General features: G+C 43.0%; 1 protein-coding gene across 2 annotated transcripts in view; it reads left to right on the top strand.

Annotated features, from left to right (window-relative positions):
- The window catches only part of DPYSL3 (dihydropyrimidinase like 3), a 133,637-nt gene extending 122,816 nt beyond the window's left edge, over positions 1-10,821 (top strand). Inside the window, exons 10-14 of one of the 2 annotated variants that reach the window (XM_040406266.1) lie at positions 1,350-1,491; positions 3,523-3,693; positions 6,046-6,225; positions 7,859-8,021; positions 10,315-10,821. In XM_040406266.1, the coding sequence (XP_040262200.1) occupies positions 1,350-1,491; positions 3,523-3,693; positions 6,046-6,225; positions 7,859-8,021; positions 10,315-10,406 (748 nt within the window). In that variant the 3' untranslated portion in view covers positions 10,407-10,821. The remainder of the gene's footprint in view (positions 1-1,349; positions 1,492-3,522; positions 3,694-6,045; positions 6,226-7,858; positions 8,022-10,314) is intronic. The other variant, XM_040406274.1, reaches the window with a different exon arrangement.
- Positions 10,822-25,428: the final 14,607 nt, after the last annotated feature.

Here is a 25,428-nt window from a genome sequence, read left to right as displayed (position 1 = left end):
AAATCACTGCAGTCAAAGGAGTAACCTAGACTTTGTTGGAGCAATATATATTTTCTTATCACAACATGGCAGGATTTTAGGGTTGCTCGCTTCCTCCATAGAGTAAAATAAAAAATCTCAAGTGACAGCTGCAGTAAACAAGATTGCATACAGCTCAGTTTTCTGCTTTGGACTGCAACTGTAGCTCGATAATTAAAAGGGTTTTCAAGTTAAATAAAAACTCAGGTAGCCCCTGTAAATGTCATAAAATAAGAAAAGAAGAGCTAATTACCCCTTTTCTCCCCTGCCATTTCCAAGGCGGCACTACAGTCCTCCCCTCTGCTGTTTTTGTTTTGTTTTTTCCTGAAAATGAATAAGATACCTCTAGCTTGTTCAGAGCTCTGCTACCATTTGTTTAAAAAATATTTATTTTTTTGCCCTGACTGCTGGGGTGACATACCATGCACACCAAGTCTCCTCTGCAGGCAATCACTGCTGCTGAGGCCAGTGGTTGGCTGCACAGTGACCTTTGTGTACAGAACTTTACCACTGCAGCCAGAAAGATGTCATCAGCGGTGTGGAGGATCGGAGCATTTTTAGACCTTTTTCTTCCACTGAAACAGGCATAGAAAATGGTAAATGAGACGGACCTGCCAGCCCATCCCCCTTCCCCGCCCACGATTTTAGACCTGACGTGAGCAGGGAAAAGTCGCAGATAGAGGCGCAACTAACCGTTGCGCCGCCATCTGCGCCTAAATGCGCCTATTTCAGCATGATAAATGACCACCTAGGTGTAGCCCTGACCTGAGGTCGGGTCTACATGCTGTGGCTGCCGCATGTTTCTCAAAACCCATCCACCTCGAGAGGCCATTTGCAAAATGGGTTTGTGAGATAGGACAAATGTATTATCTTCCAAACGTGCAGGCATTCAACCGCATGTGGCAGTCACATTTTGAAGAGTCATTTTTGACCTTCCAAACAAGTGAAACAAGTGTTGCATGGAAGAAGACCATGACAGAACACTATTGCCATCAGTTACTAAAAAACACATTAGACACAAACACATTATTAGGTAAATATGCTAAGTGGTCAAATGTAATTACTTAGCTGTGTGCTGTCGAATAAATTACATCATTGCTCAATTCCATTTACTGAAAGAAATGAGGTCAGGCCGCTCCTCTGAGAACACCCTATGATGTATTGTTCTCAGCAGACATTTGATATGGGTTATCATTTCTTGGGAATTATGTGCAGTTGGAGGACTCATCCAATCTTCTGAAAATCATCACTGCCACCTGATGGTCATATGTAATTGTCAGACCACGGAAGCAGATGTATTAACAAGCAAACTTTTTGTGCTGTGTTCACAGTGGTGATTTGCAAGTGACTGGCAGTGCTCATACCACATTCAGCACAGCACAGAAGGCCATTGGGAAGGACAACTTTACCCTTATTCCTGAAGGAACAAATGGCATCGAAGAAAGGATGTCTATCATCTGGGACAAGGCAGTGGTAAGAAACAAATGGTGCCAGTGTCTTGCAGGGCAGGCACGTCCAATATTTTTATTTCTATTATTTCATTCATATCCTAAATGATATTCTGGTGAGTACTGTGTTCTAGCCAAGATCTTCAGAGTGTACAGCTGAGCTGACAGTAACACTGCTGCAGTCCTGCCCACCGCTGCTTAGCTCAACAGCAGTCAGTGTAGGGAAAGTGAATATATTTTACGTCAGATGACTTTTTTTCAAATTTTTATAGTATACCATAATAAATTTTTCATATACATTATGTGCCAAGACAGTTGACAGTTAAAGCCCAGTTGAGTAAGCCTACAGGTAACCTTGTAGACCTGATCATTACTGTACATGCTGTATCTCAACTATCACACATTTCACAAAGAGACACGTATTATACAGCTGGCACCAAGCTCTCACCACTGGGATCATAGATAAGGCAGATCCTGGCAGTTTAACCCCTCAGATGCCGCAGTCAATAGCTACTGGAGCATATGAGTGGTTAGACAAAGAGAGGGCTCTTCCTCTGTTCTCTAATCAGCACCCACTAACACAATTGCAGGATGCCAAGTAGTTGGCGTGGCAGCCAGGGCCTTTTCAAGGCCCCCCTGGCTGGCAATGCGCACGCCACTATTACATCCTGTTAGAATGACTATGAACTGTAATACAGAAGTATTACAGTAGTACAGCAATCAAAAGGTCACAGGTTCAAGTACCAAAGGGGGAAGTTACAGTACAACAGATTTTTCCCTTGGATAGAGCCCTAGGGATACTACTAATATTCAGAACAAAATGGTCACACAACCCCAAAAAAAACCACTAGGGGTCTTATCCTTATCTTTTTAGCACTACAACTTAGATTTTCTTTGAACTCAATAAACAACAAATATATATATATACACACATACAAGTGCCCAAAACAAATGGAAATTATTAAAATTATCAGCTGGTTGCACGGAGTGCCCTTATTGAGTATTGAATATCTAAAAGTTTTTGAAGGGAGAGCAGTGATTGTCAGAGATATGCGTGTGTGATAGTAGAATATAGCCTGCAATGATGCTTTGCTTCAATTTGTTATCTTGATGTCTTTTTACTCATGTGGCTGTGTCTCACCCCAGGGGTGATTACTTTAAATAAATCCTTTAGCTAAATGGAGGCATCTTGTCTGGTGTTTTATTTGCGATCCTTATACCTCAGAGATAGCTACTGTGTTGTGCACTTTGCACAATACACACTAAGTACCCCCAATTCACACTGCCTGTATCGGGTAAATATAGCTCTATTTATTTCCTAAATCTGAAGCAGTATTCTTGTATCACACAGCTGCTGACTATAAGACCTGCTTGTGCAATATTTGTTACTTCCTTGATACTATATTCCGATACAATGTTGCTGATGATAGAGAATCTCTACATGAGTATAGCTTCACCACATACACGCATCTCATCCGTTTGTCACTGCCTTCTAGAAACTCTCCCTGTACTTCACTCACGCACACTTTGAAAGATTGGTCCCTGCTCTGCCAGCTTGAACTAAAACACAAGCACTACCCCTCCTGACATGTTTTGCCTCCTTAACATGTCATTATAGTGAAGGACTTGAAAATGAAACCCTAAAAACAATGAAGGAATTAAATTGTGTTTTCATGCTCCGAATTTTTAGTTATACAATTCACCTGATGTTCAACCTGATGTTATACAATTCACCTGATGTATCCCAAAATGGTGCCACTAAAATGCAACTTGCCCAAGACAAGCTCTCATATAGTTATATCGATGGAAAAATAAAAAGTTATACATTTTGAAGTGCAGAGCTCAAAAGTAAACTAAAAAGCATTAAGTACCAAACTAGGCTGCATCCTTTTGGAGTTAAAATAGACCCCTCTTTACCTAATTGGTTGAGTGCAGACTGTGTGGCGCCATGGTTCCTTTCCAAGTTTCTTTGCTGGTGGCAGATTCCCCACAGAAATAGAAATGGCAGATCAAATGTGAACAGAAAAATATAACATATCCTATTGTTTTTTATTAGGCTTCAGGCAAAATGGATGAAAACCAGTTTGTTTCTGTAACCAGTACCAATGCTGCCAAGATCTTCAACCTGTATCCCAGAAAAGGAAGAATAGCTGTGGGCTCAGACAGTGACTTGGTCATCTGGGATCCAGATGCAGTGAAAATTGTTTCTGCAAAAAATCATCATTCAGTAAGTATCATGGAGCCCATTGTCAGGCGTAGTCATTTCCTAACATGTAGAGTAGATAATGACCAGAGGTAATTTACTGTGTCATTGAAATATTGGCTTTTTATATATAAGTGATCTCATGTATGACATCATGTATTGGAGCTGTAAAGCAGCAGGGGTACTAGGCCAAGAATGACTGAGCCAGATAATAAATAATCCAGCTCCTGTTATCCCACAATATGTCTGGTATAACAGAAATGAATATTTCTTATATTATAAAAATGAGTTTCTGTGTGTCCCGACGTCTGTCTGTCTGTTCTTTATGCATGACCAAACGACTGGAGCGATCTTCAACAAATTTGGCACACAGGTACATGAGGTGTCCCTGAAGGTTTTAGACCGGGTCTCAGCTTTCTAGGACATACCTGAGATATTCCCAAAAAATGACATGCATTAGCCAATACAAGCCCCCAACTGCCATGCACACGGTCACATGTCCCTTATCAGCCAATAGAAGCTCGCAGGCCCTTAGTCTCCACATGCACACAGTTTTACTCCAGGTTTCCATGACAACCCAGCCATTTTTCTTCACTGCTGTAGGTCAGCTTTAGGCTAGGGCTACAGGACGACAATAAGTTGCACGACACATAGAGCACAACAACGCTGCTACATGCATCCATCGTGGATGGATTTTTTGCAACTTTCGTGTCGCAGTTGCAGTATGTCGCAGTGTAACACTATAGCCTATCATTATAAAAGTTGAGACAAAATGTCGCGTGACACATGTAGCACTAGCATTAAAGGGGCAGGGCGCTGTCAAGGTCATTGTTAAAGGGGCGGGCACTGTGGAGGTCACTTAAGGGGGCGGGCCACTGAGAAGGTCGCTGTCAAGGGAGTAGGGTGCTGTGAAACTCGCTGTTAAAGGGGCGGGCTGCTGTGAAGGTCCCATTTTAAAGTGGTGGGGCACTGTGGGGGGGGTCAGTGTTAAGGGGTGGGGGACTGTGGAGTTCACTGTTAAAGGGGCAGGGTGCTGTGGAGGTCACTATTATGGGGGATACTGCTGATATCTTTTAACGACACACAGAAACATTAAATTAAATAGATGAAATATACCCGTGCGAAGCCAGGTCCTTCTGCTAGTGATCATAATTTTATTTTTATGTTTAGTGTTAAAACCAATGCATACAGAATAGATATTATGCTTTGTCAATAGTGAAATTCTTCTGTTAGCCATGGATGGCTTCCATTTGTAATGGGCTGGTTCTAACAGAAAATAGAAAATGATTTTAAAGGGCCTATTAGACCACATGATTATCGGGAACAAGCATTCAATTGGTTTGTATTATCAAGCAATTAAGCATCCAATTTTAATGCTAACGCTCGTTCATTGGCTGCTGAGCATCTTTCATCAGGATAAAAGATGCCCGATTATCGGCAGCACGTCTCCCTGTGTAATCAGGTATGTGCTGCCGATAATGAATAGAATGGAAAGAGAGAGGAACAAATCACTCCTCCCACATTCTGTCTGGATTGGCCTGTGTAATAAGGCCGGTGCAAACAAGCACTGATGGATCCATCGGCGCTCGCAATGCCCATACATCAGACATTTAGTGGGATTTGTCAGGTTTTCACTGGGTAGAATAGCAGCTAGTATACATATTACATGTGTCCGTCAGCCTAAAATAACAGGAACATGATTGGGAGGTATAGCCAGTTTCCCCTCAGTTATGGTTTCTGAAGGTGATTATTTAAGTATGTAGAAGTGCTGCATCTTTTGTGCACTGTGTTAACCATCTGTTTTAAAGGGGTGTCTTATGACGACAACCCCTATCCACATCCCCTAGGACATATAACATCACAGCGATGATCCTCCTCTTGGGACCCCCTTTAGGAGCTCTGTATGATAGTCTCCGGTCTGGCAGATTCATGTCACTATTACATGGACAGCAGTTTATTTCAATGACCACCATATTTAACTACATTTTCCCTTCAGTGGCTTTGGGAACTGTATGCTGGCTGTGGCTTCCCCCATGAAGATTGTCTGTTTGCTGGTGGTGATGAATGCAGGGTTGGGACACTCAATGGGGGACACATTTTGAAAGGGGTTGTCCCTGACCCTTTAAGATCATGTAGAGTTTATTTACATGCCAGTGAATGACAGATATCCCATAGAAAAATGGCAGTGAGTTGTAGCAGAGTGCCATGTTTAAGCTGCTATTCATAACTGTAATAAGCCTTGTACTGAACCCACTTGAGAACCTGCCATATTAGAGGGCTTTGCCATGGTGGGCAGACTAGAAGGGTTTATAGTGGTCAGTCCTTAGAACTGTTTAATAACAACAAGATAAAACTTTGTGCTATGTTGTGTTATAGGCTGCAGAATATAATATCTTTGAAGGCCTGGAGCTACGAGGAGCCCCCCTGGTAGTTATTTGCCAAGGCAAGATCATGATGGAGGATGGTACTTTACATGTGACCCAGGGAACAGGACGTTTTATCTCTTGTAGTCCATTTTCTGACTATGTGTACAAGCGAATCAAAGCCAGGGCTAAGGTAAGATTATTGTATTTCTATTATATTATGTATTATTATATTAGTATTTTTTTATTTTATTTGTACATTTATTTTGTATAGATAAAAGGTGTAGCTCACTATAATGAAACATTACGTACTTTAAAGGAAAGTGTTATTATGCTTCTGAAAATTCTTATAGTTTTATATTATATTTATTTCATGAGGATATTTTTTATAACCTGGTACTGTTTCTTTTAATGACATTCCTGCCAATTTTTATATAGCTGATATCATCTCAGTGTAAACATGATGTGCCCCAACATGCACTTGAACTCTTTATCAGAGACCTAAACTAAATAAAAATATAATAATAATGACACATTGAAATGTGTGAAACCCAAGCTAATTAACAGTATAATAGACAACAGAGATTAGAAAATTGGGGCTACTTTAGCATGTGTTCTCCATGCTTAATAAACGCTTCACGCAACAAACCATAACCCTTATGTAGGGAGGTGTTATGAATATTGTGACTGGCTTCGATAGGGACGCTATCCACGTGAATATGGGACACTAATTGATATGGACACTGTCCCAAATTGGGGTGGATTGTGTCCCTAATTAGCGTGGATAGGGACACACCAATTAGGCATATTATCCACCCCCTTTAAGGGCAGTATTCTCACCAGTTACAGACAGTATCCGCACCAAGTAGGGACAGCCTCCACACCTTCCACCATAATCAGGCACCTTAGGGTTAGGTTATGTTGTGTGAAGAGTCAAAGTTTATTATGTACAGTAACAGCGCATGATAATCAGTTAGGGTTATATTTTGCCTAAAACAAGAAATGCCTTGTCAGAATAAAATTACCTTATTCCATATTTTGCCTAAATCTTGCTGGACATTCTGTAGAATACTTTGCCTAGTTCTGCCTAGTGTAAGGTCTAAAGCAGCAATTTATTAATTATCAATTAAAACATCTTCCCCCTCTGGCCCGGCATTAGCTTTTAACTGACCTGATCTCCTGATATTTTAAAGAACACGTACCAGAAAGGTTATTTAGGGCACATTAAAAAAAATAAATAATAATTCTGATCACTCATATACTAATATATGATCTCTTCAAGATGCAGCCCCGGAAGCTGCACTACCATCTTAAAAGGATATCCACGTTTGATTTCTTCCAGGTGCAATGTTGTCTCAGAAACCTTATGCGTAGTTTATATATGTGCAGACAGTGATGCATTTGGTGCTTGGGATCCACTCAAGGATCACTGTGGATCTATATGATAGCAGTGCAGCTTCCAAGGGTTTCCCACCGCCACAGATTTTAAGATTGATTGGATACACCAAATGCTGATAGGTGGCAGTTCTACCCTAAGCCCTTTTGAATAGTTTACCAGTATAGTATTTTGATGTGAGAAGACATTAGGCGGCCTAGCACCTTACAGAGGGCTTGTGTGTGTGTATATATAGCCGTAATAGACCCGCATACCTGCAACTGTCGATTGTAGTTTACAGCTAAGGCAGATGTAGCTTTTGCCATGATGTTGGGATCTACCTGGGTAGACAAGGGGTAGAAAGAGCAGTGTCTTTAGTGTTACTTCTATATAACCCAGTGCTGTGTCTTTTAGATTGTATGATCCAAGTACATTTATTGTTTCTCCACAGATTGCAGATTTACATGCTGTGCCCCGGGGTATGTATGATGGACCAGTCTTTGATTTATCATCAACTCCTAAAGCTGGCACTCCGGCAGGCTCTGCTAAGGGGTCTCCAACCAGGCAGACTGCACCAGTCCGAAACTTGCACCACTCTGCATTTAGTCTAGCTGGTATGTATATAATAAATGCTTGTATATAAAAGCAATGTTATTAAAGTAATTGCATGATCCTATGAAACACTCACGTAAAAAAAATTTTTATAGTGTAGAACAGGGATCAGCAACTTTCGGCACTCAGGCTGTTGTGCAGCTACAATTCCCAGCATGCTCCGTTTATTTCTGAGAGTTCTGAGAAGAGAAGAGCAAGTATGCATGCTGAGAGTTGTAATTCCACAACAGCTGGTGTGCCAGAGGTTGCCTACCCCTGGTGTAGAATATTCATTTTATTGAAGGAATTTTCCAGTATACACTCACCTAAAGAATTATTAGGAACACCATACTAATACGGTGTTGGACCCCCTTTTGCCTTCAGAACTGCCTTAATTCTACGTGGCATTTATTTCAACAAGGTGCTGATAGCATTCTTTAGAAATGTTGGCCCATATTGATAGGATAGCATCTTGCAGTTGATGGATGCACATCCAGGGCACGAAGCTCCCGTTCCACCACATCCCAAAGATGCTCTATTGGGTTGAGATCTGGTGACTGTGGGGGCCATTTTAGTACAGTGAACTCATTGTCATGTTCAAGAAACCAATTTGAAATGATTCGAGCTTTGTGACATGGTGCATTATCAGAGGATAGATACATGTTCTCATTCTGTTTACGCCAAATTCGGACTCTACCATTTGAATGTCTCAACAGAAATCGAGACTCATCAGACCAGGCAACATCTTCAACGGTCCAATTTTGGTGAGCTCTTCCTATTTGTAGTGGAGATGAGTGGTACCCGGTGGGGTCTTCTGCTGTTGTAGCCCATCCGCCTCAAGGTTGTGCATGTTGTGGCTTCACAAATGCTTTGCTGCATACCTCGGTTGTAACGAGTGGTTATTTCAGTCAACATTGCTCTTCTATCAGCTTGAATCAGTCGGCCCATTCTCCTCTGACCTCTAGCATCCACAAGGCATTTTTGCCCACAGGACTGCCACATACTGGATGTTTTTTCCTTTTCACACCATTTTTTGTAAACCCTAGAAATGGTTGTGCGTGAAAATCCCAGTAACTGAGCAGATTGTGAAATACTCAGACCGGCATGTCTGGCACCAACAACCATGCCACGCTCAAAATTGCTTAAATCGCCTTTCTTTTCCATTCTGACATTCAGTTTGGAGTTCAGGAGATTGTCTTGACCAGGACCACACCCCTAAATGCATTGAAGCAACTGCCATGTGATTGGTTGACTAGATAATTGCATTAATGAGAAATAGAACAGGTGTTCCTAATAATTCTTTAGGCGAGTGTATATTTGAAAATATCTCTTTTCTGGTTGGGTGAAAGCGATGATGGCAGAAAACTGAGTATCCAACTTGACAATAGTTTCTATTAATGACCAAGTGCTGGAGAAAATCATTATTGCCTGGTACCACCTTCTTCCAGCCATCCAAAATGACATATGTTTGGGCAATATGAACAGAAGACTGCCTAGTCTAGTCCATGGGTTAGCAATATGGCACTCCAGCTGTTGTGAAACTAACTCCCAGTATCCACGCTTACTCTTTTGTTCTTGGAACTCCTATAGAAGTGGATAGTCAAGTTTCACATCTGTGGCCATCTTCTCTGGCAAGCTGTTCCGGCATAGAACATGAACAGCCTGCCGGAGTTCTCCTGATCTGGTATTGCAGAACTCTAACTATAATATGGTCCGGCAGACATCTAGCCTCTACCTGGCAAATATGCTGGGAATCAGTTGGACAGAAACTTTTGCAACCGCACTTGCTTGCAGATGCAATGCGTTTTTCACGCAGCCCTATTCACTTCTAAGGGGCAAGGGCTGCGTGAAAAACGCAAAATATAGAACATGCTGTGATTTTCATGCAACGCAGAAGTGATACGTGAAAAACAACGCTGAAATGAATGGGTCTAGATTCAGTGCAGGTGCAGTGCGTTCACGTCACGCAATGCACTGGTGCAGAAAACTCGCTAAGGGGCCTTAGACAATATTAGTACATTTGCCTGGTGCTCATGCCATCCTGTTCTGTTTGCATCAGACGTGTCCTCCTCTTCCTGCAAGTTACAGCTTCTTGCTCAATACTTTTTAATGAAGTAGCTCACTATATACTTAATGTTGGCATAAACATTTAATTAGTGCACAAAGTGCAATGATGTCTGAAACAGGACTCGTTATAAAACGTGAAAGCGTTGGTATTTAATTTACCGATGTTGGCAGTGCTCTTCATATCAAAGCTAAGGACAGGATTTCTCACGCTGATTAAACACCTAATATTTCAATATGCTTTCTTCACAGGACACCCGTCAGATGAGAGCGGCGTACGTTCTGCTAGCAGGAGAATTGTAAATCCCCCTGGTGGACGCTCCAATATAACATCTCTCAGTTAAACAACCAAGAGCCATTAGAGTGGGAAACAACCAAATGGTACAATTGGTATTTAAGAGAGAAGAAGCTCCTATAAATTAAAATTAAAGTGACGTTCAAGCTGAAGAATTCTTAACCTTCAGGCCTTATGTTTTACAATTGCTTTTTGCTACCTAGCTTTAAAAGTGTCGCTGTTTTATTTCTTCATAATTGCATAGCCTTAATTTTCAACCAGTGCATGCAGTTCAGTGGGGTGCAGTTTTCCGAGGGTGTCTGGAAAGGGTCCATTCTCCTGTGGTTATTTTATGATTTTTTATGAGGCATTGAACACAGATATCTGTTGGTTAAATTCATTAGTTGTGGAAAATTCCGGATCTTCTGTTAACAAGCTTTTCTGTTTTTGTACAAGAATTGCAATAAAATGGAGATCCCACCTAATGTTCTATCGTCCTGTGTCTTATTCTACGTTTTACATTTTGCAGTTTACATATTGTAGAAAAAAAAGTTGTATATCAGGTTTTTGTGGATGAGAATAACCCTTTTTATTAATGGGTGTGACGAGTATCGCACCTCACGTCGAGCTCAGTCACTGTATAGTCACTGGTTACCAAGGCGTGATGTTGCCTTACCTGCTCCTCCGGGAGGGCGTAAGCTTGGTACAGTTCTCACAGTTGCCTCCTGTCCACGCGGGCAGAGAGAGGCAGAGGGTTAGAGACACTCGCTCACAACCCTGACAAGCTGAGAGAGCCTTTTCACTGCCCCAGTGAAACAGCGCTTCCTCAGCCCGGGTATACTGCCACCAGTTTCTCGTTTGATATAACGATCCGCTAATGGGATTATATAGGGCGAGAAACCAGCTTATAACTAGGCCGAAACACGGACGTGGAGATTCGTGATCGAGATACAGGATAGCACAAGATTAAATTATATATTGAATCGCCTTAAAGGGAACCTGTCACCAGTTTTATGGTGTCCTAACTAAGGGCAACATAAATAAGTGACTGATTCTCTTAGCAAAATGCTGGGTCCCTTTCTTTAATTGACCCAGTCAATCTGCCAACATCTTGTATTGAAAAGCTCCAGCTGATAATGATGAGTCATGAATATTTATGAGCTCCTGACTCTCTCCGCCCACCTGTTGCTGAATGACAGTTTCTTTCCATATGAATCAACAGCAGGTGGGCAGGGGAGTGGCTATATCTCTGAATTAAATATAAGCTGGACTCAATGAGATCACGCTGGACTCAAATCAGCTCATTAGCATGCGGCATCTTTGTGTGTATATTATGAGGTAACCATCTGTCACACCAGTAAGTGAATACATCTAAGGTACTTTTTAGTAGTTAATGATTGTATATAATTAGTTACATTATAATCAAATATCCACAGGACAGGTTCCCTTTAAGGGCTCACTAGACAGTACACAATATAACAGAGAATATATACAGTGGTCCAATGTGCAGAATACAGGTGGCATGGTACAAACAGGATTAAACAGAGAAAAAAGTCAGATAGAGGATTCCTTTGGGTTGATGAATAATGGTTCCTGTAATCCTTGGCTGTCGTCACATGGGAGGCAGTGATGTCAGCAGTTTTAAAGGTCCCTCCAATGCTCAGAGTGACCCCCCCCCCCCCTTTCAGAGAAAAAATGCTGGACTCTGCCTGCATGGGTCTTTCCACCTATAGTCGGCCACACCCCTCCCTGCCTCTGGGAGGGGTCCTCCCTTCCTTCCTGGTCCTGGCAGCCAAACGACCACAAAACCCATTAGGGCACATAGCTCCAGACCAGAAGGTCACAGGGAGATGGTTCTGGGACCAACGTGTCCACCTGGGTTCTGGCTACAGGTAGAGTCCACACATGGTACCGTTATTAGGTTTCTGTGGAGAGATCTCTGTATCTCCCCTCCCTGGCATCCTACCACTACAAGCAGGAGCCTATCCATCTTGGCCACAGGGTCGCAAATATATATCTGGTTTATGCCTGTGATGGACGGGCGATTCATAATTCCTTATGAATCACCGGTTCCATGATATCTGATAGTTGCTTTTGTTCTGAGGAATGACTTAGACCCCCAGCAGGATCTGTGCTGTCTGAATGGAGGTGTGAAATGTAACCAAATGTGGCCTCCTGGAAGCCAGAACTCATGACTGACATTAAACAATAATTCTACATTCCTCACAATGAGGGTGTGAAAAAACGCAATGCATATCCGTTCTTCACGGATCCATTTTGTGGACCGATAATCAGATATGGCTCTGTGCATGAGACATTCTAATATGGCCTTTTTACAAATCTGTACCTTTTCTGTGATCCGGTTTAGCTCCACGTCACCCTATCGAACTTCCACCACATTTAACATGCAATGTTACATAGTTAATACAGTTGAAAAAAGAAAACGTCCATCAAGTTCAACCAAGGGATAGGTGGGGAAACGAATCCAAGAAGGAAGAATGTATCCTTGCAGTTACTACCCAGAATGTATAAAATATAACACCAAGAAGAAAACCAAGGAATTGTGCTAGCAATAAAAGATTGTGGGGGGAGATTTATCAAAATTGGTGTAAAGGAAAACTGACTTAGTTGTCCATAGCAACCAATCAGATTCCACCTTTCTTTTTCCAAAGGAGCTGTGAAAAATGAAAGGTGGAATCTGATTGGTTGCTATGAGCAACGAAGTCTGTTTTACTTTACACTAGGTTTTATGTATCTTTATTAGAAATACAAATTAAAACCACAAATTAAAAATGATGGGGGAGCCTGCATAACATGACATATCTGCTGTGAGGGAGAATAATATATACATAACGTGCCCACCCACAACACTGGGCGTGCATTTCGCCATTAGCTTTGTTGAGGGCTGTTATGTGTACTTTATACATTCATACATTTGTACTTGTAATCTGTGTCACTGAATGGTATATTGTTTTTCTCTCACAGCAACATAATGTAATGTTCTCCCTTCTGTGTCTTTTTCCTTGTACTTGGCTCATTTATACTTTTTTTTTTTGTGTGGTTTTAAACTAGAATTCTAGTAAAGATGATTTTTTTTATTTATCAACAAAGAGATCTGGTACCACAAAATACCCAAATATCAAAATTTTATAAATAGACCTACAAAACATATACATAAGAGGGTGGTTATTAACGGTACACACTCAGATTGGGTCACTGTCACTAGTGGGGTACCTCAGGGGTCAGTATTGGGCCCTAATCTCTTCAATATATTTATTAATGATCTTGTAGAAGGCTTGCATAGTAAAGTATCAATTTTCGCAGATGACACTAAACTGTGTAAAGTAATTTACACTGAAGAGGACAGTATACTACTACAGAGGGATCTGGATAGATTGGAGGCTTGGGCAGATAAGTGGCAGATGAGGTTTAACACTGACAAATGTAAAGTTATGCACATGGGAAGGAATAATGCAAGTCAGCCGTACATACTAAATGGTAAAACACTCGGTAACACTGACATGGAAAAGGATCTAGGAATTTTAATAAACAGCAAACTAAACAGCAAAAACCAGTGTCAGGCAGCTGCTGCCAAGGCCAACAAGATAATGGGTTGCATCAAAAGGGGCATAGATGCCCGTGATGAGAACATATTCCTACTACTTTACAAATCACTGGTCAGACCCCACATGGAGTACTGTGTACAGTTCTGGGCTCCTGTAAACAAGGCAGACATAGCAGAGCTAGAGAGGGTTCAGAGGAGGGCAACTAAAGTAATAACTGGAATGGGGCAACTACAGTACCCTGAAAGATTATCAAAATTAGGGTTATTCACTTTAGAAAAAAGACGACTGAGGGGAGATCTAATTAATATGTATAAATATATCAGGGGTCAGTACAGAGATCTATCCCATCAGCTATTTATCCCCAGGACTGTGACTGTGACGAGGGGACATCCTCTGCGTCTGGAGGAAAGAAGGTTTGTACACAAACATAGAAGAGGATTCTTTACGGTAAGAGCAGTGAGACTATGGAACTCTCTGCCTGAGGAGGTGGTGATGGTGAGTACAATAAAGGAATTCAAGAGGGGCCTGGATGTGTTTCTGGAGTGTAATAATATTACAGGCTATAGCTACTAGAGAGGGGTCGTTGATCCAGGGAGTTATTCTGATTGGAGTCGGGAAGAAATTTTTTATTCCCCTAAAGTGGAGAAAATTGGCTTCTACCTCACAGGGTTTTTTGCCTTCCTCTGGATCAACTTGCAGGATAACAGGCCGAACTGGATGGACAAATGTCTTTTTTCAGCCTTATGTACTATGTTACTATGTTATAAATACAGACACGTGGAAACAATATAAAGTCCCAGCATCGGCAGCTCAGAAATCCCATAATATACCATATTACATAAAATGTGGACTTCCTAGTACTCACAACCTATGCATCTAGAATATAAATATCCCATCATGGGGTCCCAGATGCGTGGTGCGAGTCTAGCAGGTGTAGGTGACTAGCTCTCTATAGTGCAGACATATCCTGTAAATAGACTGTGCACTAACATAAGCAGTAAGAATACAAATGTCATTAACATGCTGAGCAGGTCTGGATCTTTCTTACCCGAGGCCCCAAAAGTATAAGTGGGATGAGCTGTCAGTGCCTGGCGTGCCCCTCTATGCACGTTTCTCGTTAGCTTCTTCAGGAGCTGTGGCTACCTTCTTAGACTGGAGGTCTTTTAACTGTCTTTTGGCCAATAGTTTGTTTCCTTCTAGTCACATGGTCCATCCGATGTTTGCTCCATTCGCGGCGCATCGCGATAGTTAGCAGGCCGGGCTGTAATGGGACTTCCGCCCCTCCGATATATATTTAGGAGGTACACCTGTACATGCACCAGTGGTGTCAATCCAGTTGAATGATTTTTTTTATTGATACTTTTGACTTCAGCACCGTTTTATTTAGTTTTGCTCGTGTTGAATTGTATTTTTAGCCTAAAGTTATTTTGGGGATAATTATAGGCTGCCACCCGCAATGTACGGATCATCGGTAAGGTGCACTAGGCTAATTTGATGTCAGGCATCCCAGATAGCCACCCCTTGAGAGAAAAAGCAAGTAGTTGTGGGTGCTGTAGTTCAGAGCTCAGCCACTGAACAGTGCAGTCTCGTTAGTTTAATTACAGCCCACTGCGCCCCTTTCAGGTATGGCTGCGCAACAAGTGCGCCATGTGGTTAAAACCCTTAGGCCTCTTTCACACGAGCGTGTCCGGATGCGTCCCGGTGAATTGCGGTAAACCCGCGCGAGTAGGAACGTAATTGCAGTCAGTTTTGACTGCGATTGCGTTCCGATGTTCAGTTTTTATTGCGCGGGTGCAATGTGTTTTGCACGCGTGTGATAAAAAACCGACTGTGGTACCCAGTCACAATGCTCAAGTGATGTGTGAAAATCACCACTCGTGTGCACAACCCCATAGAAATAAATGGGTCAGGATTCAGTGCGGGTGCAATGCGTTCACTTCACGCATTTTACCTGCGCGGAATACTCGCCCGTCTGAAAGGGGCCTTAAGCTTTTGAACCTATATACTTATTTGATACCTGATAAGAGGCTGCTGTGTCATTTACTCACTGACATGTTCTGCAGAGCATTACAGACATTATCATCACACTGTCCCCAATAGGAACATACAAACTCCATTCAGATGTTGTACTTTGTCGGGTTTAAACCTAGGAGCCCCAGCGCTGCAAGAACCAGTGCTAACCATTGAGCTACCGTGCTGCCCATCTATCTGATTTTAGGGATCCACAATATTTTCTGCATAGAAGCACATGCTACAAATGTTAAATCCCAAGCCCAGACTTAGTTGCCTCAGTAGCATCCTTGATATAAATTGTAATGTTTAAAGGAATACTAAATGTAGAAAATGCACAAAAACATTTAAAACGTATCTAAGCACTTCCTTCCTCCTCCCCTATTTTGTGTGTGTGTGTGTGTATATATTCATTAGAGACAGATTTCATGCGTCCATATTTTGGCAAATCCAACACTGAACCAGTTTCACAAAACTAGCAAGCAGTTTGCTAACTGTAGCATGGGAGATGGGTGGTCTCGTAGGGTGTCTTGCATTGAAATCTGCTGCAATGACCCGGTTACTGCGTTCACCAGACATCAACACAATTTCTATCGGCTCCTCACGTGTTAACCTCGGCTACATGTCAATGGCTGTAAACAAAGAGAAACTTGTAAATAACTCATGAAAGAATAAAGTTACGTTTAAACCAAGCACACTATTGTTTTTCTTGTGAAATTCCCAATAAGTTTGATGTGTCACATGACCCTCTTCCTATTGAAAAAAACTAAAGTTTGATTCAAAATGGCCACCATGGTCACCACCCATCTTGAAAAGTTTCCCCCCTCACATATGCTAATGTGCCACAAACAGGAAGTTAATATCACCAACCATTCCCATTTTATTAAGGTGTATCCATATAAAATGGCCCACCTTGTATATATACACACTAGCTAAAGGACCTGGCTTTGCTCGGGTATATTTAATCTATTTCATTTAATGTTTGTGTGTGTCGTTAAAAGATAAACACTATCCACTATAACAGTGACATCTACAGCACCTCGCCCCCTTTAGACTCCCTGTCCTCCGTCTGGCGCAGGGCCTGGATGGACACAAGGATGTCCTTTTGAACAGCTCACTCTCAAACAGCAGCACTGTGCTGTCTAAATGTGTGAGCTGCATGAGTGGGTTATTGGCTATTTACTCGGGGGCCCCTCCTTTTGCTGCTTTGACCACACATTTTACCCAAACTCCCCAAATAAGACACAGAGACTAAAAGCTTGGATTATAATGGCCACAGCAGCTGTTTATTAACATAAATACAATAACCATAAATAACATTACAATTTTTATCCCCATGACGAGGGAGGTCCTTGAAGCCCCAAATTCGTTTAAAACACAAGTCCCCAAAAACTGGCACATCCGTCTTGCCTCCAGCCGTAAAGCACCAGCACGGAGACCACCTGACGGACGCCTTTCATCCGAGCCAACTGTCCAACCATGGGAGTCCAGCCCCACCATTGAGGCCCTCCCATTCACCTGAAGCATCCTTACCACCAACTTCGAGGACCTCCCACCGCCTAGACTGCCGCGACATAACACACACACACCACACATAAAAACCCTTACCCCAAACCCAACACGCCACCTACCCCCCCAAAGCCTAACCCGAGGGTGGGAGTTTGCTCCGTCTCCTCCGATTTTAAAATCTAAAATGGCTCCGCTACCACTCCCCTTAATATAACCTTCCTAAACCACCCCCCTTACACTCCACCCACCGCAATTCCTACCTCCACTTAACCCTATCACTACCGGCCCCCTCCCACCAAAACCACTCATGTCGGCCTCCCCCAACTGTCGTCCAGTACGGCCTCTCTGGAAGAAAGTCACCGTCCCTCCCACCTCTGCCTCTGACAGAAGTTGATTTTTAATTCATTTTCTCAATCCCTGTCAGCTGAGGAGTGTGAGCTGCAAGAAGAAAGTCACCTTCCCTCCCACCCTTGCAGCTAACAGAAGTTGATTTTTATCTTCCTTTTTTCTATCCCTGTCGGCTGAGGAGTGGGAGTGGCCTAACTGTATCAGGGGCGTGTCCTTTTGAACAGCTCACTCTAAGCAGCACTGTGCTGTCTGAGTGTGAGCTGCACAGAGAAAGTCACCCTCCCTCCCACCTCTGCAGCTGACAGAAGTAGATTTTTTCAAACCCTGTCGACTGAGGAGTTGGAGGGGGCATGGCTTAACCGAATCGGAGGAGGGGGGGTGGCTTAGCGGGACCTAGAAGTTGATTTTTAACTTCATTTTTTCAATCTGTCAGTTGAGGAGTGGGAAGGGGCGTGGCCTAACCGGATCGGGGGCGTAGGCCTTTTGAACAGCTCACTCTAAGACAGCAGCACTGTGCTGTCTGAGTGTGAGCTGCAGGGAGAAAGTCGCCCTCCCTCCCACCCCTGCAGCTGACAGAAGTTAATCTTTACCTTCATTTTTTCAATCCCGTTGGCTGAGGAGTTGGAGGGGGCGTAGCCTAACTGGATCATGGGCATGGCTTAGCAGGACCTGGGGCAGGGTTTTAAGTTAGTCTTTTGAGGGTGGACACATTGTGGCAGGGGGCGTGTCTGGGCTCCTTCCTGAAAGAGTGACACCCCTCTGGGCACCTTACTGGCTCATTTGTATACCAAATAAACTGGATTTTCAGAGGATAAAACATCTATTGCTGGAACAAAGGCACATCTGGAAATAAGGTACTAAGTGCTATTAGGCCATGGCTTTACTTCAATAGCGATTACCCTGGTGACAGATTTCCTTTAAAACTCTCCTACAGCAGTGAAGATAAATGGCTGGGTTATGGAAACCTGGAGTAAAACTGTGCATGTGGAGACTGGAGGACCTGCAAGCTTCTATTGGCTGATAATGGTCATGTGACCAAGCCTCTATTGGCTAATGCATTTTTTTTAATTATATATATATATATATATATATATATATATATATATACACTGCTCAAAAATAACACATCCTAGATCTCAATTTCCGTTTTTTGTGTAGACCCATTGAAATGAATGGTTTCATATATTGTCTGCAAATAAAAATTGGAACGGACACGGAAAGAAAATACACTGCTCAAAAAAATAAAGGGAACACAAAAATAACACATCCTAGATCTGAATTAATTAAATATTCTTCTGAAATACTTTGTTCTTTACATAGTTGAATGTGCTGACAACAAAATCACACAAAAATAAAAAAATGGAAATCAAATTTTTCAACCCATAGAGGTCTGGATTTGGAGTCACCCTCAAAATTAAAGTGGAAAAACACACTACAGGCTGATCCAACTTTGATGTAATGTCCTTAAAACAAGTCAAAATGAGGCTCAGTAGTGTGTGTGGCCTCCACGTGCCTGTATGACCTCCCTACAATGCCTGTGCATGCTCCTGATGAGGTGGCGGACGGTCTCCTGAGGGATCTCCTCCCAGACCTGGACTAAAGCATCTGCCAACTTCTGGACAGTCTGTGGTGCAACGTGACGTTGGTGGATAGAGCGAGACATGATGTCCCAGATGTGCTCAATTGGATTCAGGTCTGGGGAACGGGGGGGCCAGTCCATAGCATCAATGCCTTCGTCTTGCAGGAACTGCTGATACACTCCAGCCACATGAGGTCTAGCATTGTCTTGCATTAGGAGGAACCCAGGGCCAACCGCACCAGCATATGGTCTCACAAGGGGTCTGAGGATCTCATCTCGGTACCTAATGGCAGTCAGGCTACCTCTGGCGAGCACATGGAGGGCTGTGCGGCCCTCCAAAGAAATGCCACCCCACACCATTACTGACCCAATGCCAAACCGGTCATGCTGGAGTATGTTGCAGGCAGCAGAACGTTCTCCACGGCGTCTCAAGACTCTGTCACGTCTGTCACATGTGCTCAGTGTGAACCTGCTTTCATCTGTGAAGAGCACAGGGCGCCAGTGGTGAATTTGCCAATCTTGGTGTTCTCTGGCAAATGCCAAACGTCCTGCACGGTGTTGGGCTGTAAGCACAACCCCCACCTGTGGACATCGGGCCCTCATATCACCCTCATGGAGTCTGTTTCTGACCGTTTGAGTAGACACATGCACATTTGTGGCCTGCTGGAGGTCATTTTGCAGGGCTCTGGCAGTGCTCCTCCTGTTCCTCCTTGCACAAAGGCGGAGGTAGCGGTCCTGCTGCTGGGTTGTTGCCCTCCTACGGCCTCCTCCACGTCTCCCGATGAACTGGCCTGTCTCCTGGTAGCGCCTCCATGCTCTGGACACTACGCTGACAGACACAGCAAACCTTCTTGCCACAGCTCGCATTGATGTGCCATCCTGGATAAGCTGCACTACCTGAGCCACTTGTGTGGGTTGTAGACTCCGTCTCATGCTACCACTAGAGTGAAAGCACCGCCAGCATTCAAAAGTGACCAAAACATCAGCCAGGAAGCATAGGAACTGAGAAGTGGTCTGTGATGACCACCTGCAGAACCACTCCTTTATTGGGGGTGTCTTGCTAATTGCCTATAATTTCCACCTGTTGTCTATCCCATTTTCACAACAGCATGTGAAATTGATTGTCACTCAGTGTTGCTTCCTAAGTGGACAGTTTGATTTCACAGAAGTGTGATTGACTTGGAGTTACAGTGCGTTGTTTTAGTGTTCCCTTTATTTTTTTGAGCAGTATATATATATATATATATATATATATATAATATAATAATCACAGGTCGGCACTGCTGTATATGGTCACGGTGCACGAGTCTATGGGATGGCGTCCCAATGTAGAATCAATGAAAAAGACCGGCACTCGCTGTTGATAAATAGAATTATCAACAGCGAGTGCCGGTCTTTTTCATTGATTATATATATATATATATATATCTCAGGAACGATACGTCCTAGAGAGCTGAGACCTGGTCCTTCCCGGACACCTGATGTAACCGTGTGCCAAATTTTGTGATTGTAAATACGACGGTGCAGATTTCTTTAGCGGACATACACACACATGCACTCAGCTTTATATATTAGATATATATACAGTACAGACCAAAAGTTTGGACACACCTCATTTAAAGAGTTTTCTTTATTTTCATGACTATGAAGGGATCAAAACTATGAATTAACACATGTGGAATTATATACATAACAAACAAGTGTGAAACAACTGAAAATATGTCATTCTAGGTTCTTCAAAGTAGCCACCTTTTGCTTTGATTACTGCTTTGCACACTCTTGGCATTCTCTTGATGAGCTTCAAGAGGTAGTCCCCTGAAATGGTCTTCCAACAGTCTTGAAGGAGTTCCCAGAGATGCTTAGCACTTGTTGGCCCTTTTGCCTTCACTCTGCGGTCCAGCTCACCCCAAACCATCTCGATTGGGTTCAGGTCCGGTGACTGTGGAGGCCAGGTCATCTGGCGCAGAACCCCATCACTCTCCTTCATGATCAAATAGCCCTTACTTTCAAAGTTTTCCCAATTTTTCGGCTGACTGACTGACCTTCATTTCTTAAAGTAATGATGGCCACTCGTTTTTCTTTACTTAGCTGCTTTTTTCTTGCCATAATACAAATTCTAACAGTCTATTCAGTAGGACTATCAGCTGTGTATCCACCTGACTTCTCAACGCAACTGATGGTCCCAACCCCATTTATAAGGCAAGAAATCCCACTTATTAAACCTGACATGGCACACCTGTGAAGTTAAAACCATTTCAGGGGACTACCTCTTGAAGCTCATCAAGAGAATGCCAAGAGTGTGCAAAGCAGTAATCAAAGCAAAAGGTGGCTACTTTGAAGAACCTAGAATATGACATATTTTCAGTTGTTTCACACTTGCTTATTATGTATATAATTCCACATGTGTTAATTCATAGTTTTGATGCCTTCAGTGTGAATCTACAATTTTCATAGTCATGAAAATAAAGAAAACTCTTTGAATGAGAAGGTGTGTCCAAACTTTTGGTCTGTACTGTATATATATATATATATATATATATATATATATATATATATATATACACACACACACACATATATATATATATGATAGATAGATAGATAGATAGATAGATAGAGATCAGCCATGTCCCCTCTGTAAGACAACTGGCTGAACCAGGAGCCTGCCTGCTGTGCACTGTGTGCAGAAGGACAATGATAGTTAAACCCTGTCGCTTTTGTAAGCCCCACCCTCCCAACCATTTCCTAGCTGAAAATGGAACAGATCGGCAGAAGATTAAGACCTGTGCTTTCTGTAGGATTTGCACAAGGTTTTCTTTCAGGATCATGCAGAGAATCCAACAAAACAACAAAAAATGGAGACAAGATTATCACCTGTTTGGGCCTCATGCACACGAACATACACTGCTCAAAAAAATAAAGGGAACACTTAAACAACACAATGTAACTCCAAGTCAATCACACTTCTGTGAAATCAAACTGTCCACTTAGGAAGCAACACTGAGTGACAATCAATTTCACATGCTGTTGTGCAAATGGGATAGACAACAGGTGGAAATTATAGGCAATTAGCAAGACACCCCCAATAAAGGAGTGGTTCTGCAGGTGGTGACCACAGACCACTTCTCAGTTCCTATGCTTCCTGGCTGATGTTTTGGTCACTTTTGAATGCTGGCGGTGCTTTCACTCTAGTGGTAGCAGGAGACGGAGTCTACAACCCACACAAGTGGCTCAGGTAGTGCAGCTTATCCAGGATGGCACATCAATGCGAGCTGTGGCAAGAAGGTTTGCTATGTCTGTCAGCGTAGTGTCCAGAGCATGGAGGCGCTACCAGGAGACAGGCCAGTACATCAGGAGACGTAGAGGAGGCCGTAGGAGGGCAACAACCCAGCTGCAGGATTGCTACCTCCGCCTTTGTGCAAGGAGGAACAGGAGGAGCACTGCCAGAGCCCTGCAAAATGACCTCCAGCAGGCCACAAATGTGCATGTGTCTGCTCAAACGGTCAGAAACAGACTCCATGAGGGTGATATGAGGGCCCGACGTCCACAGCTGGGGGTTGTGCTTACAGCCCAACACCGTGCAGGACGTTTGGCATTTGCCAGAGAACACCAAGATTGGCAAATTCGCCACTGGCGCCCTGTGCTCTTCACAGATGAAAGCAGGTTCACACTGAGCACATGTGACAGACGTGACAGTCTGGAAACGCCGTGGAGAACGTTCTGCTGCCTGCAATATCCTCCAGCATGACCGGTTTGGCATTGGGTCAGTAATGGTGTGGGGTGGCATTTCTTTGGAGGGCCGCACAGCCCTCCATGTGCTCGCCAGAGGTAGCCTGACTGCCATTAGGTACCGAGATGAGATCCTCAGACCCCTTGTGAGACCATATGCTGGTGCGGTTGGCCCTGGGTTCCTCCTAATGCAAGACAATGCTAGACCTCATGTGGCTGGCGTGTGTCAGCAGTTCCTGCAAGATGAAGGCATTGATGCTATGGACTGGCCCGCCCGTTCCCCAGACCTGAATCCAATTGAGCACATCTGGGACATCATGTCTCGCTCTATCCACCAACGTCACGTTGCACCACAGACTGTCCAGGAGTTGGCAGATGCTTTAGTCCAGGTCTGGGAGGAGATCCCTCAGGAGACCGTCCGCCACCTTATCAGGAGCATGCACAGGTGTTGTAGGGAGGTCATACAGGCACATGGAGGCCACACACACTACTGAGCCTCATTTTGACTTGTTGTAAGGACATTACATCAAAGTTGGATCAGCCTGTAGTTTGTTTTTCCACTTTAATTTTGAGTGTGACTCCAAATCCAGACCTCTATGGGTTGAAAAATTTGATTTCCATTTTTTAATTTTTGTGTGATTTTGTTGTCAGCACATTCAACTATGTAAAGAACAAAGTATTTCTGAAGAATATTTAATTAATTCAGATCTAGGATGTGTTATTTTTGTGTTCCCTTTATTTTTTTGAGCAGTGTATTTTCTTTCCGTGTCCGTTCCAATTTTTATTTGCAGACAATATATGAAACCATTCATTTCAATGGGTCTACACAAAAAACGGAAGTTACACTGTGTGCATTCCATTTCCATATGTCCGCTCCGAAAAAAATAGAGCAGAACTTGTCCTATTATTGTCTGCATTATGGAAAAGGAAAGGACTGTTCTATTAGGGGCCAGTTGTTCCGTTCCACAAAATATGGAATGCACACGGACGTAATCCGTATTTTTTTCTGGACCCCAAAATACATACTATCGCGTGCATGAGTCCTTAGGCTGTATTCACATTACAGTTTCACTTTCTGTTCTTTAAATCCATCAGAAGAAAAAAAAAAAACACAGGATCCTGTGCACCAGTTATTTATGCACATTTGGCATCCGTGTGAGCCACTTCAGTCTGAGATTCTTTTTTTTTTTAGATGGAAAAAAAGTACTGCGTGCAGGACGTACTGCATACATTCAGATTCCAGCAGTCTGGGTACAGCAAGTCGACAAAGAGCTCTGTTGCTCCATTATTCCCACTTGGAAACATACCCAAGCTGTCCCATTGCAGTGTACAGTCGTGGCCAAAGGTTTTGAGAATTACATAAATATTGGAAATTGGAAAAGTTGCTGCTTAAGTTTTTATAATAGCAATTTGCATATACTCCAGAATGTTATGAAGAGTGATCAGATGAATTGCATAGTCCTTCTTTGCCATGAAAATTAACTTAATCCCAAAAAAAACTTTCCACTGCATTTCATTGCTGTCATTAAAGAACCTGCTGAGATCATTTCAGTAATCGTCTTGTTAAGTCAGGTGAGAATGTTGACGAGCACAAGGCTGGAGATCATTATGTCAGGCTGATTGGGTTAAAATGGCAGACTTGACATGTTAAAAGGAGGGTGATGCTTGAAATCATTGTTCTTCCATTGCTAACCATGGTGACCTGCAAAGAAACGCGTGCAGCCATCATTGCGTTGCATAAAAATGGCTTCACAGGCAAGGATATTGAGGCTACTAAGATTGCACCTCAATCAACAATTTATAGGATCATCAAGAACTTCAAGGAAAGAGGTTCAATTCTTGTTAAGAAGGCTTCAGGGCATCCAAGAAAGTCCAGCAAGCGCCAGGATCGTCTCCTAAAGAGGATTCAGCTGCGGGATCGGAGTGCCACCAGTGCAGAGCATGCTCAGGAATGGCAGCAGGCAGGTGTGAGCGCACACACAGTGAGGCGAAGACTTTTGGAAGATGGCCTGGTGTCAAGAAGGCCAGCAAAGAAGCCACTTCTCTCCAAAAAAAACATCAGGGACAGATTGATCTTCTGCAGAAAGTATGGTGAATGGACAGCTGAGGACTGGGGCAAAGTCATATTCTCCGATGAAGCCTCTTTCCGATTGTTTGGGGCATCTGGAAAAAGGCTTGTCCGGAGAAGAAAAGGTGAGTGCTACCATCAGTCCTGTGTCATGCCAACAGTAAAGCATCCTGAGACCATTCATGTGTGGGGTTGCTTCTCATCCAAGGGAGTGGGCTCACTCACAATTTTGCCCAAAAACACAGCCATGAATAAAGAATGGTACCAAAACAGCAACTTCTTC

The sequence above is a fragment of the Bufo bufo genome, chromosome 1 (assembly GCF_905171765.1).
Source record: "Bufo bufo chromosome 1, aBufBuf1.1, whole genome shotgun sequence".
Lineage (NCBI taxonomy): Eukaryota > Metazoa > Chordata > Amphibia > Anura > Bufonidae > Bufo > Bufo bufo.
Note: the sequence above shows the minus strand (reverse complement) of the source record. Positions and strands in the feature narration are given on the sequence as shown.